Source organism: Eucalyptus grandis, chromosome 5 (genome assembly GCF_016545825.1).
Source record: "Eucalyptus grandis isolate ANBG69807.140 chromosome 5, ASM1654582v1, whole genome shotgun sequence".
NCBI lineage: Eukaryota > Viridiplantae > Streptophyta > Magnoliopsida > Myrtales > Myrtaceae > Eucalyptus > Eucalyptus grandis.
The window spans coordinates 11,326,201-11,340,131 of NC_052616.1; the positions used below are offsets into that span (position 1 = coordinate 11,326,201).

At 41.7% G+C, this 13,931-nt stretch overlaps 1 protein-coding gene and 1 long non-coding RNA gene across 2 annotated transcripts; both read left to right on the plus strand.

Annotated features, from left to right (window-relative positions):
* The first annotated feature begins 6,351 nt into the window (after positions 1 to 6,351).
* On the plus strand, positions 6,352 to 7,510 carry LOC120293308. Its single transcript, XR_005551063.1, has 2 exons — positions 6,352 to 6,869; positions 7,139 to 7,510. It is a non-coding gene; the product is annotated as an uncharacterized LOC120293308 (long non-coding RNA).
* A 4,834-nt stretch (positions 7,511 to 12,344) lies between these two features.
* Positions 12,345 to 13,608, plus strand: LOC104446191 (alcohol acyl transferase 1 allele RGb-like). The gene is made up of 3 exons (XM_018873184.2): positions 12,345 to 12,355; positions 12,614 to 13,118; positions 13,216 to 13,608. The coding sequence occupies exons 1-3, from the start codon at positions 12,345 to 12,347 to the stop codon at positions 13,606 to 13,608; spliced, it is 909 nt and encodes a 302-aa protein (XP_018728729.2).
* The last annotated feature ends 323 nt before the right edge of the window (positions 13,609 to 13,931 follow it).

The window sequence follows — 13,931 nt, forward strand, 5'->3', positions numbered from 1 at the left end:
GAACCGGGCACGCCTAACGCGTGAAGAGAAAAGAAATGATAGTGTCAAAAAAAGGAAAAAAAAAAGGCTTCCTGTCTCAGGAGCTGATGCCAATTATTTACCCAAATCAAGATTTATTATCTGCAGCGTTGAAGCCTTCCCTCTCTTCCGATCGCCCAACTCATACCACATTGAACGCTCAAAAACTTTTTTTCCAGTAATAATCATCACAAAACTCAGAAACAAGCATAAATTTTTTAATTTGATTAATTTAATTCCAAACATTTTGACGATTTGTCGATATAGTTCTTCTGGCCAATTTTGCCCAGTAATTGTTGACGAGGATGACTAGCACTAACGTTGACAGTTTTTGCAAATTTTTAAGAAATTTTCTTCTTCTTCTTTTTTAAAAACTTTTTATTATTTTCTTGTTTCCCTTGTTCCTTCTTGGTTGTCGGCCATTGGCGAGGGTGAACCTTGCCACCTTGGGCGAGGCTAACTCTCACCGGATCTAGAGAGTGGAGCCCTTGCCGGCCCTTGATTGTGATCGCGACAAGAGAAGGAAAAAAAAAAAAGAAAAAGAAAAGAAAAAATTATAAAAAAAAAAATCCAAGAAAGCTAAAAAAAATGAAAAAATGGTCAATGTTAGCACCGGTCGAGCCACTTAGGATGGCTAGCACCAATGTCAACGATTGCTAACAAAAATTAATTGAAATGGCTATATTAGCAAATTATCAAAAGTTATAATTAAATTAACCAAATTAAAATATTTAAAATTAAATTGATATATGTATAATGGATTTATGATTTATCGATAAATTTCCTTTTTTTTTTTTTTTTTTTGTGCAATTCAAATACCCTAAGCTACTTGACTCGTACCATCACGTCTACTGGTCATAGGGTACAAAGTTGCTGCTCACTTTCAAAGCTACACATAAAACTGAGAAGGGGATTTAAAAGAGTTAAAACGTGTACCTCGTAAAATTAAAACTAATCAAACATAAAAAAGTAAAAATTCACTTCAAATAAACTCGTCGACTCGTTATCCTGACTGAAGGCGAGGATCTTGCCATGACTTATTACATGAGGTAATGAACCCTGAGGAAAAGAAGGACTATTTAACCTTTCATTATCAATTGCAATAGCGTCGGCATAACATTATATGGTTCCTAGCCAACGAATCAAATCGAAAGTTTCATCTACGGAAAGAGAAAAAAAAGACAACCTACCTATAAGCTAGCCTAGCCAATAATGCCAATGGCATCTTGACTTTGCTTTGTTTCCTTTCTTTTCATGTGTTTCCCGAGGGAGAAAAGAAAGACAAGGACTTATATGGTCAATGGCAAAAGTTTTCAAGGACTGTCATCATTCATATATAAATTGGCGCAATTTTCACCCTAAACCCTATACTATCGGAGCAGGTTTCTTATAGAACGTGCTGCCGCAAGAGGATACAGCATTTGAAGTATTATATCTCATCACCTTTGTAACTTTTTGTGCTGATATATGATTTAATTTTATTATATCGAAAATTTAAGACGTTATGCCATGGGAGTGAGTTTCAGTAAATCGATCTGTCACAGTGAGTTTGAGAGGATATGGCTTTCGAAGTACCTTTTTTTATTGCCCCAACCACTTTTTGAAACGCGAGGAGAAGTGAAAGACAAGGACTTGGGGGCATGAGATACGTGGTCAGTGGCAAAAGTTTTCAAGGATTGTCATCATTCATGTACAAAAATGGGCGCAGTTTTTCCTTACCACAGCCATAATTGCATTGACACTTAGCCACATACTCTTGACTTGAAGCATCTTTCCAGTCGATTGATAATGCGTGGAAAAGGACACATGGGAGATGGATACGTCAAAGCTTAGCCCGGACTAATTCTAACGAGACGCGATAGATGATTTCGAAGTTTGGTTGTTTAAAGAAGAGTCGGTATTTTGATATTGAGGAGGTAATTTAACTGGAGAATCGGCGAGCCGTGCTAATCAAATTGGTAATCTCTACAAAAAAATACAAAAAGTTGGTGATTGTAAATGGTTGCTAACCAGAATAAATGAAAACTGATAACTAGATACAACAGTTGGTGAATTATAAAAAAGAATTACAGATTGGTAAACATCCAAATAAGAGTTAGCAATTTGGAATTAGTTGGTAATTTAACCCAAAAAAATTGATAAATCATGCTAATTTAGGTCGGTATAATGTAACAATTCGAAGTGTCAGTAAGTTATGCCAATAAATATTGGTAAGTTAATGCAAAAATTGTCAATTTGTAAACTATAAAAATAAAGATAATATCATCAAAATGTTACTAAGTTACCTAGAAACTATTTCGAAAAAAGTCATAGGTCAATTTTTTTCCAACAATTTAAAAAAAAAAAAAAAAAACTTATCAAGGCTAATTAAAATTTACCAAAATAGAAAAGAAACTATATTTAACACAAAAAAAAATCTGTATTATTAAAAGGAAATTTAAAAAAAAAATGCAAAAATTGTCTATGTTTGAGCTAATTGTGTCACATATGACGCCTCGCGTCCATGTCAACAATGTGACCGGAATGATTATATTAACAAATCGTTAAAATTTTGTAGACTAAATTAGTCAAACTAAAGAGTTTATCACCGAATTGATATGACACGTTTAATTTTTTTTTCTTGGATATGCTGCACTTGCTTCAAGATGTCGCCCTCTACTCTCTATATGAAACTACTAATATAAGAATAGAACTCAGACAACAAGAAATAGGTGGGGATCCAAACCAAGTCATACTTCGATTAGTATCATTTTTTTGAATGAAACGAAAATAAATAAAATAAAAGTTGTATGAAATGAAAATGCGAGTACAATGGGCCCGTTTGGTTTGGCTTTTGGAGAATGCATTTGCCAAAATGCAAATACCTTTGGGTGAATGGGGTTTTTCCGAAATGCAAATATCGTTTGATAAAATTTGCATTGAGATGCAACTTTGGCCAAAATACCGTTTGGTAAAATTTATATTTGTAAAGGACTTTTATTAAATTAAAAAAAACAAAAAAACATTTGTCTTATTTTTTTTTGAAGTCCGGCCACCGGACCGCCGGATGGTCGATCTCGCCGCTCGGGGTCGCGCGACCTCGGGCGACCGTCGCCGGGGTCACACAACCCTAGGGCGGCCGGATCCGGGCCCGGATGGTCGGATCCGCCGCTGGGTCGCGCGACCTCAGCGGCCGTCGTCGGTCGCACGACCCGACGGCCGTCGCCGGGGTCGCGCGACCAGCGACGGCCGCCGGGGTCGCACGACAGCCGGCCGTCGCCTGGTCAAGCGACCCGGGCGACGGTCGCTCGGATCGCGCGAACCCGGGCGACGGCCGTCACCGGGTCGCGCAACCCAGCGACGGCCCGGGTTGCGCGACCAGCGGCGGTCGCCGGGGTCGCGTGACCCTGTGCCGCCGTCGCCCGGGGTCGCCCGACCTCGCGACCGTCGCCCGGTCGCGCGATTCAGGCGACAGCCGCCTGGTTCGCGCGACCCAGGCGTCGCCTGAGGTCCGGCAATGGTCGCCGGGGTCGGGGGACCCTTGGCCGGCGGTCGCCGGCGCATTGCCGGCGCGCGCGACCCCTTGGCCGGCGGTCGTCGGCCTCCGATCGGCTTCTCTCCGGTGAAGATGAACAGTAGAAGTTGCATTCCGAAAATGCAACTTCCCAATGGACCTCTCTCCCTCCATTCCCCTAAAGTCCCTTCAAGTCCTTTGGAGATGCAATTGCATCTCCCCAAAGTCCCCAAAATATTGAACCAAACACCACCCACTTTTGCCCAAACCCCTTTAGAGGCCAAAAGCCCCTTCTAAATGCCGAACCAAACGGGGCCAATATCCATCGACGATGATACCAAACTTACCCAATTGACGAACCAGTTAAAAAACATCCATTCGTATGGTTAAATCGACACTCAGGATGACTTGATTCAACCGATATGTTGGGTCCATATTCCCACGAAATTAGATGGAGAATCTACAACCTTAATTACACAAATCGCCATGTGGCGAGCTTAACGATCGCCACGTGCCGTCATGGAATTCCTCCTTTGCCGAGCTTACACAGGTGAAGCATGGGGGATCTGTTAAACCTCCAGCGCATGCTGGAATTCCTCCTTTGCCGAGCTTAAGGATCGCCACGTGCCGTCCTTCAGAGCCTCCATTAACACGAAACTGAAATACGCAAATCGCCCGCCACCAGCAGATCTTTCGACCCCCCCCCGACCCTGGACACAGTCGCCGGCTCCGTGCACGTGGCGCGGCGTGGATCGCGGGCACGTGACGCCACCGTAGCCACTAGTCACCCCCATGAGCCGGCGGGGGCATTTCCGTAAGTACATGCCGAACCCGCGACCGGTTTTTGTGGCGGCGCATTCATCTTACCCGTCTTTTTATAAGACGTATGGTAATGTTTCTGTTTCGTGAACAGTTTTTTTCGTAAACACTTTTTTCTATTTTTGTTATAATGGATAATTTATGAGTATTTTAAGACGTTTGATAACTATAAATTTTTTTGTTTCGGGGAACGAAACACGTACAATCCAAAAAAAAAATTTTATGACTTAAAATTTCTTTGATATATTAGCAATTTTATTACATTTTTTCTTTTTCTTTTTTTTTTTTTCTTCTCCTTCCTCTTAGCCGTCGTCGGTCTCGAGGAGTCTCGCCATGGCGAAGCGAGGCTGGGGCCTCACCTAGCCATGGTGAGGCTCCCCCGAGCCTTGCCGAGGGCGAGAGGCTTCGGCAAGGTTGTTAGGCCTTGTCTAGCCGCTGCTAGCCATTCATCGGGTCGGTGACCAGCTAGGGAAGAAGAAAGGAAGAAAAAAAAAAAGAAAGGAAGAAAAGAAAGAAAAAACCCTATTTTTGAGTTATTCTCGAGAATAAGAAATAATTTTTTATTTTAAATTTATTCTCAAGAACAATTTGTTCCCTAGAATAAAAAATTACCAAACGCGTTTTTATTTTATTTTTACTTTTAAAAAAAAAATAGAAACGGTCCTCCTCGGAATGTCAGCAAACAACCCCTTAATCTTTTCGAGCGGTAAACTCCCAACCACCGCTTCCCGCCCGCCGCTCTCCAACCTGCGTACCGGGGAGTCGGTGGCCGCCACGTGTCGCGATCCTGTTCGTCCGTTCTCCCTATAAAGAACCGCCGCTCCCCTTTCGGCAAAAGCCCCCCATATCCTCCCACATAATAATTCCGTAGGGTTGTGTTACTCTGCGACGCGTGCCTGCCACGTCATCCCTCCTCTTTCTGTCCTCGCTTCCGAGGGGGAGAGAAGCTCCCGCCGCCGCCGCCGCCGTCGTCGCCGTCGAAGCTGAGTGCTTTCAGTTACCGGCGGTCTCTAATTCGCTTGGTGCAGGTCGGGAACCGGTTCGCCGGGAGGGCGGCAGGAACCTCTCCCGCCGGCGTCCGCGCCGATCGAGGGGGCGGATTCGATTCCCGCCTTGCATCAACTGAATCGGAGACCGCGGTGAAGGTTGCAATTCGGATCCGTCGGCCGACTTCTCCCGCTCCGCCTTCAGATCTGGAGCTCTCTCTCTCTCTCTCTCTCTATCTGAGTCGCTCTTCGTATTCGCGCCATTGAACATCGTATCGAACGATTTGCAAATGCGTCATTTCCAACCTACGTGCGCTTTTCTGGCGATCGCGAGCTCGAGCAATCTTCCGATTTCGATCGGAGAAACGCCGACGAGCTCTGTCTAAGTTTTGATTACTGATGATACTAGTAAAATGCGGATACACGATTTAGTTCGCGATATCGCGGTGGTTTTGCGGTGTTGAAAATCTCGTGTCTGAAGATGTGATTGATGCGTTTGGACATCGGGAGTTCATCCGTTCTTGTACTAACTACGTAAATCAGCTCGGATTGAGTGCAGAGGATCGGGATATCCATTCGACAGAATCCGTACCAAATCTGGAAAAGATGTCCGCGAGGGGGGGAATCTACTGAAGTGTAGAGGTATTTATAACATGCATTGCTGATTCGTTTTTGCTTGTTCTGCAGTAGGCTCTGTATCTCTGCTTCTTAGTATGTTCTGGTGCTGGTGAAGTGAAAAGCTAAAAGCTTCTGTACTTCATCAGACAGGCACGCGTAAATATCATCTAGATTCGCGTTTAGAGAGGTCCCCATTGGTATCACCGCCATGGTAATTGTTGCCTCGCCGGAAGCTCAAGATTGAAACTCAAACCTTTATCTGATAATATTGTGAAATCTGCTTCCTGTTACCTTCAGAAATGATTTCTTCATATTAGGATAGAATCTTGTTTGGATTTGCTCGAAAACATTTTTAAGCTACATTTAAACATTTGCATTCTTTGAAAAGTTTCAGCGAGTTCGCATTGAAAAGGCTAAATCGTCTAAAGATGCTAATTTGAAAGAAAAGAAAGAGGAAAGGGTACTTAAATGGAATCTTCACTCTCAAATTTTGTTCAGGGTGTGTGGGGAGGCATGTATTTTTGGGTCCTAGACTTCTAGTTTGTAGAATTTTGATAGCTCATAAACAGGAGTTGGCAAGTAACGCAGTCAAACTAGCCGACAATGGCCAGGATTGATGTATGGTTCTACAAAGAAGGTTTCGCAGTCATTGCGAGTTCCTTTAACATAAAATTGAGCCCTGCCAATTGAGCGTTGCATTCTCAAGAGAGTAGCTCTTTGGCCTGTGTAGGTTTTCTCAGCAAAACCATGCTTATTTCTTTCTTTTTCTATCTAAGCAGAATACGCAAAACATCACATATGTGCAAGGATGTGTTTTTAACTACAATGCTCAATTATGTTCATAACCCTCCCATCTGTAAAGTTATGTGCTCCTGCAGGTCTCTTCTATTTATTCTTCCGTGCAGAAGATGAACGAATTAGACCAGCAAGAACAGGTATGCTCGATAAAACCTGACCGCAGTAAAAACCTTGTATAAAATATGAGTTTTATTCAAATTTTGGTCGTAAATGACAGGCAATTTATTTTCCTGCCAAGAATCGTTTCTCCGAGTACATGTACAAACTGTGTCCGATCTCAATGATGGATCTATTCTTGAATGCTAGCAGCAGTCTGCTTTCTATTTGGAGCTGTGAATGCTGTCTGTCTCTCCTCACATGAATACTTTTCTTTTCATTTCTCTGTCTCTGTCTCTGTCTCTTGCAGATGATGCTCGGAGCATCTTCTCTGGCGAAGTAGGTACCCACCATAGCTTCTCTGGTTAGATGCTCAAATGGGTTCGCTGTGATTTAGCCATGCTCGGTCATGTGTATGGTCATCTTCATAGTTGTCCTGTATATGATGAATTCCAGATCCATTGTTCGAAGAGTCCTTGTGAATAATTGAAGCTGTAGCTGGGGTCTCTAGTCCTCTGGCCTCTGTTTTGGTTCTACTCGATCTGAAATGCTTGGATGTAAATAATTTCTAGTTGGTGCTGTATATGGCTCACTCGTTGAGATACCCAAAACATATTCGGGACTCAAGAGATCATTCAATCTGTAAATCAATCTCTTAAATAAGTTTTTGTGCGATGTCAAAGTGAAAATGCTCTTGGGATTTATCGCTGCTGGTTTTAGCTCTTACAGGTTTTGTGGCATTTGTTAAACATTATTACAAAATGATTGCAGAGGTCTTATTGATGAGTGTCTGAACGCAAAATCTTAAGAAAAAAATGCACTCGTAAGTCAAATAGGAAATTTTGACTTGTAAAAATTGCCTTTAGAGGACATTTTATGACTAAATGCCACAATTAATATTTTGCATGCGTTGAAAATGAACCCAAGACATATTTAAGGAAAGCACCGACATCGAATAGGAAACTATACCTTTCAATAACATTTAATGGGATTCTAATGTTTTCTTTAAGTTATATGAATCCTTTTAGGGTTTAAGTGACAGAATCCATTCCCATACTATGATGGGGTTCTTCCCCTCCTTAAGAGGCCAACGCATTAGCCAATGCTATCCTTATAGTTCAAACTCGCCCCTATCACAAAAAATCATCATCTACCCACCATATGCCGCAGTTTGGCTAATCTGGAAAGAAGAGCTAGAGGTCTTCAACTCTAGTCAAGCTCATATTAAAGAGGGCATCATCTTCTGCTTCTCCATCCAAGTACTGCTTTGCTCTAGGAAGCTACTTTTTCCTTGTTTGACAAGCCCAACGAATTATTTAAGTCAATGTCTTCTATCGACGAGGAACATCCTCACACGTCAAGATTTAAACCCTCTTTTCCCCCAACTTTCCTCGTCGCTGGCTCTAATGTCCACACGATTGTTCCTGCTTTTGCCTTCTCGTCAAAAGCCGAGGCAGAAAAGTGGTCCCGGGTAGAGCCACCTCCTGGAATCGCTTACCTACGAAAGTTTCACCGTTCTCAAATCTTGTTTCTTCTGGAGAAGCTGTCTGGTCTCTGTCTCCTTCAGTCGGGGGCCGGTGATGAGAAAATTCAAAACACGAGCGGCGTGGACCGTGCTCGTACTTGTGGTGGGACTCATGAGAGAAGGGGCTCGCAATGTGCGTCTCGTGCCGGAACCATTATGCAGAACCTGTTCACATCGACGAAGCCAGCCTACATTGATTGAGCCGGTGCAGTTGTTTTGATAACCTGCCGACCACGTTATGAGATGCTGTCGCTTGTTGCCCTCGTTGTATAATGTCCTTCAACTTAGCGTCTTTGTGGAGTAATTGGGACTATCTGAACTTACAACAAATGCAAACGGTTTTATCATTTTGTTGCGGCCTTTTCGAATGTGAATTACCCAAAGAAAGTCAATGGATTACTAAGTCCGAAGACTTAGCAGACGACCCTCCCAAGTTTTACCAATTGTAATTCGACACTAAAAAATTAATCCATTTAAACATGCAATTTTACTCAATTTGGAGTTGCCACTAACTAATTATGGTTGATTAGAAGCTCAAGTAAAGTATGGGATAATATTTTACTTTTGCGAACCAGAAATTCAATGGGTCTGGGATATGTTGGGTACATTTTCATTGTAATTTCAAAAATATTTTGTAAGTAATCTTGATTAATTTTTACCTAAGCTACTAACATACAAATGGTAGTCATGCGGTGCGTAATCAATAAAATAACATTCAATAAACCGAAGTGTTAAATTGTAATAAATTATAACTAACCTTAGGTAAAATAAACTACAACTTTATTAAGGTTTATTCTCTAAAAACTTACAAAATGCTGATTAAAAATGCATGCTCTAAACATGATTTCTAAATGATATGACACCTAATTTTTTCATTTAAAAATGTTAATTATATGCAATCTTAATCTAAATTTAATATACATGATTTTTGCTTTAATTTGGTGTCTTTTAATAACTACTAATTTTTTTTTTATACTTTTATGAATTTTGGAATTTTCTAAGAATTTTTTAATTTTCCTTAATTTTCTAATTTTTCTAATTTTTTAATTAATTTAAAAAAACTCGAATTTTCACTATTTTCTGAAATTTTTTGAATTTTTTTAATGTTCTTTGAAAGTTGTTGAATTTTTTTGAATTTTTTGAATTTTTTGAATTTTCGAAATTTTTAAATTTTTATGAAATTTTTTGATTTTTTTGAAGTTTTTAAATATATATTTAATATTTAATATTATAATATCCGAGGAAGCAGGTTCAAACCGGATAAACCCGATCCAACTCGATGACCCAACCTAAAATCGGATCCGACCCAGTCGGATAAAAAAACGAAATCTTTTAGTTTAGTTTAGTTTATTTTTATTTTTAATTTTTATTTTTAATTTTCGATTTTTTTTCTTTCTATTTTCGCTTTTTTTTGTCTTTTCTTGTTTCGTCCTTTTCAAACCCAGCATGGTCTTCAACCTCCCGCCCTCCTTCAACGAGACCGAGCTTCTGCAACTTCGAACCCTGGACGCTCGACATCGCCACCATCACGCGTCGTCACCGACACCTACACGTCGCCACCGAACCACCGCCAACGACGTCGGTCACTTGCTCCGACCTTCGGTTACATCAACTCCGGCCGCTCACCGGTGGCCGCAACGACAGTGGAAAACATCCATACCCAAGCTGAATCCCTCAAGTCAAGCATCTCGAATGGACGTACAATCACCAGCACATTATAATACAAAGAAAGAACTAACGGGCGGTGGCCTCGAACCGCAGGCTTTGCCGGTGAGGGGAGTGTAACTCCGGCGGAAGCGGGGGATGCGCGGCCAACTTGATGACGAGCGAATGTTTCCACGAAATCACATAACAAAACAAGAGGAACACAAATATCAGACGCGATTCAACATATATGGAAGTCAATCTTAAGCTTCAACGATGAAATCCATCCGACTCTCTCTCAGACATCTTGTCAAGCACGTGATAAGCAGACTTCACAATAGCATTCCGATTCGGTTTCTAAACGAGTCCTAGCCAAGAAAACGTTGCACACGACTTAAAACGCCGTTACTAACAGAAAATGGCTTTGTTTCACCAAGATTTCCTCAAAAACAGCAGTCGATTAAGGCAGGCGTGAACATGGGAATTTTTCGGTTTTCTTTTAGACATTTTAGCGAACATGTGATGTAGGGATACGAAATTTGAGTTCTCAACTCAGAACCAGCACCATTTCCAGCCAAAGCGTGACCAATCATGCTCTAAACGTCATCATCCATCACTAACCTATTTCAGTTTCACATGCTCAAACACTGAGTTCACTGACTGAGTTCAATATTCTTGAATCCTTAATAGCATGAACAGAAGAAGGGAAAAAAAAGAACACCTGAAGGAAGCGTGATCCCTACCTAGCCAGAAATGGTGTCGCTGTTGCCACTTACACGTCGGGAAGGCTCAAGAAACGACTGACACTCCTCCCTTCCTCTGGCATACTATCGCACTGGCAGGTGCGGTGACCGACGGTAACCACGTGGGGCTCGAGATGAACTTCGGCGAACCCTTTCCTCAAATCCCAGAAAACTCGCTTAAAACTCTCCCGAGCTCTCTGATCTCTCTCCTCTCTCTCTCGGTCGAAACGGAACCCCAAAACACTTTGCTCTCTTCCTTTGAGCTCGGCCAACGATAGGGGCGCATGGCTTCTGCCACCGCCAGCCTGGCGCGGCCGGCTTGATCTCCGAGGATCATGCTGTCATCTGCCCTCGCGATCCTCTGCCTCATGCCCTGGTTTGTACGTTTCTTTTTCCGCAAAAGCCAAACCAGTGGGAGGATGTGAGGGAGGAAGAAGACCCACGCGGGCTGGACCGAAATGAAAGGAGCTGGGCTAGTTCTGTGTGTGAAAAGAAGAATGGAAGGAAGAAGAGAGGTGGGCCGGCCACATTCGATTTTCTTTTTCTTTCTTTTCTTTTATGATCATAATTTTCAATAATGATAATATTTTTTTTTTCTCATTCTCATTCTTTTCTTTTCTTTTGATGAATTTTTTTGAAAAATTTAAAAATTAACATTAGTGATGCAAATATTCCTAATGCTATTACGCAATGCAATTTAGTGATTTTTTTTTTTGCTAGGTTTGAAAATTAATCCCTAATTTTCTAATGATAAAATTTAGGTGTCAACAAGAAGAAGAAAGTAAAGAGAAAAAAAAAAAATAGCTTAATTCTAGAATTGTTTCCAAGGAACAAAGAAGTAACTTTTTTTTTTTTTTTTCTTGATTTTGTTCCAAATTATTCTCAAGAAGAAATCTATTTTTGGTAGTAGAAAAATTAACTAATGTCACTAAATGGATTTTTTTTTCAATGAGCAAAAGAATAGAAATAGTCTAGAATTGGTTAGTTACCGAAAAGATCCTAAAAGAACATAAAATGAAAAACAAAGATTCAATGCCTCATCAGCTTGTGGAGAGTTGATAATGTTGGATGAAAGTTTAATAAAGGATATATTTGGAATTTGAGTAAAAGTTGGAAGTTTTTCTTGAGATAAAAAAAGTTTAAGGTAGAATTGGGACTAAACTTAAAGTTTGATTTTTTTTATAAAAGTTTTAAATCTATTTCATTTGTGTCAATTTAATTATAAACATTTTAATTAGATCAATTTACTTCGAAACATTTTACATTCGTGCCAATTGAATTCATTGACTAATTTTAGCTAAAAATTGGTAGCGTGAACTTTAGCCTCTAATGAGACTTGTCCTTGTTTGAGGTTGGCGAGGTCACCCCTTGTCAAATCTGGCGGTGTTGACCTCGCCTGAGCCCGGTAAGGGCAACCTCATCGTTGTCACCTTTGGCCAGTCGCTAGTCATCATCGAGGCTCGGCAATTAGTGGAGAAGGAAAAAAAAGAAAAAGAAAATAAAAAGAAAAGAACAAAAGAACAATATATAAAAAAAAAAAAATTAGAAAAAAATAATAAAAATTATAAAAATTGTGCACAATAGAATCGGTCACACTAGATTGGATGGCCAACACGTCAGCTATGTCTAGCTAAAATTCGCTGAATGGATTTAATTGATACAAATGCAAAAAAGTTTAGAACTAAATTGGTTCAATTAAATGATTTAGGATCAAATTCGCATCAATGCAACATGTTTATGATTTTTGACACTTTCCCAATTAGTTTTCGAAAGAAAACCTCCATGCGTTAAACAGGGAAATTAAATAAAAAAACAAAATTAAAGTCACCAATTTCCTAGGCCCATATTAAATCACCTTTGTTTCCTCCCATAGATACCATGAACGATTCTCAAGTTTTCTAAATTGTTCAATCCGCCATCATAAAAATGGCTTCACTGCCACCTTCTTCTCCGGCACATCAGTGAACCGCCACAAGCCAGAGCTGATCTCCCCGTCGCAGGCGACGCCACGCGAACTCAAGCCCCTCTCGGACCTGGACGACCAGGAGGGGCTTCGCTTTCAGTTTCCCTTCCTTTTCTTCTATCCCAACAGCCCCCCAATAAGAGGCCGAGAAGACCCGGCGAGAGTCGTCAAGGAAGCGCTCGGGAAGGCGCTCGTGTACTACTACCCGTTGGCCGGGCGTATCCGGAAAGGGCCGAACCGCATGCTCGCAGTGGACTGCACCGGCGAGGGGATCCTGTTCGTCGAGGCCGACGCCGACGTCAGCCTCGAGGAGCTCGGCGACTCCATGAGGCCGCCGTGCGGCTTTGTGGACGAGGTGTTGTGCGATGTGGGCGGGTCCGGCGGCATCATTGGGTGCCCTCTCTTGTTGGTTCAGGTTATCGACTGTAATGACAGAGATATGCCCTCCTGCTCTGAATAATCAACCTGCTGTAACTTCTGTAGTTTCTTACTGAGTTCCTTCCGATTTGTAGGTGACCCGTTTGAAATGCGGGGGCTTCATCCTTGGAATCCGGCTCAATCATGCCATTAGCGATTCCCTTGGCCTCATACAATTCCTGAAGGCGGCTGCAGAACTCGCAAGAGGCGCACACGTGCCGTCATGGCTACCTGTTTGGCAGAGAGAAATCCTCTGCGCTCGAGACCCGCCGCGAGCGACGTGCAGGCACCCTGAGTTCGAGGATGTGGTCGACGACGCCAGAAGCGCTGCCGTGACGTTGGACCCCAAGAACATGGTACACAGATCCTTCTTTTTCGGCCCGCGCCAAGTGGCGTCAATCAAGAAAGGCCTCCCTCACCACCTGGTCTCGAGATCCTCCACCTACGAGTTACTTACGGCATGCCTGTGGAAGTGGGAAAAGTACTAAAATAGTACTAAATCTTTAGTATTGATACTAATTCAATCTTAAACTTTTCAATCAATCAATTCTAATTCTAAACCTTTACACGGCACCACCCGCTCATTCGGCTAATTTAAGCCGTAAATTGCTGATGCTGGTCGGCGGTGGTCTTATGTGACACCACATGAACAAATTTTATAATTATATATATATATATATATATATATTTTTTTTTCAGATTTTTAAATTTATTATTTTTCTTTTTTTCCTTTTTTTTTTTTTTTTCTTTTCTCCTTATCGTTTGGCCGGGCGAGGTCGTTGGGCCGACCATCGTCGGCCACCACCGGGTC

Bases quoted from the DNA above. Each gene is read 5' to 3' on its own strand.
- LOC104446191 (XM_018873184.2), top strand. The intron at 13,119-13,215 runs GTTATCGACTGT...TCCGATTTGTAG, and splicing joins GCCCTCTCTTGTTGGTTCAG to GTGACCCGTTTGAAATGCGG.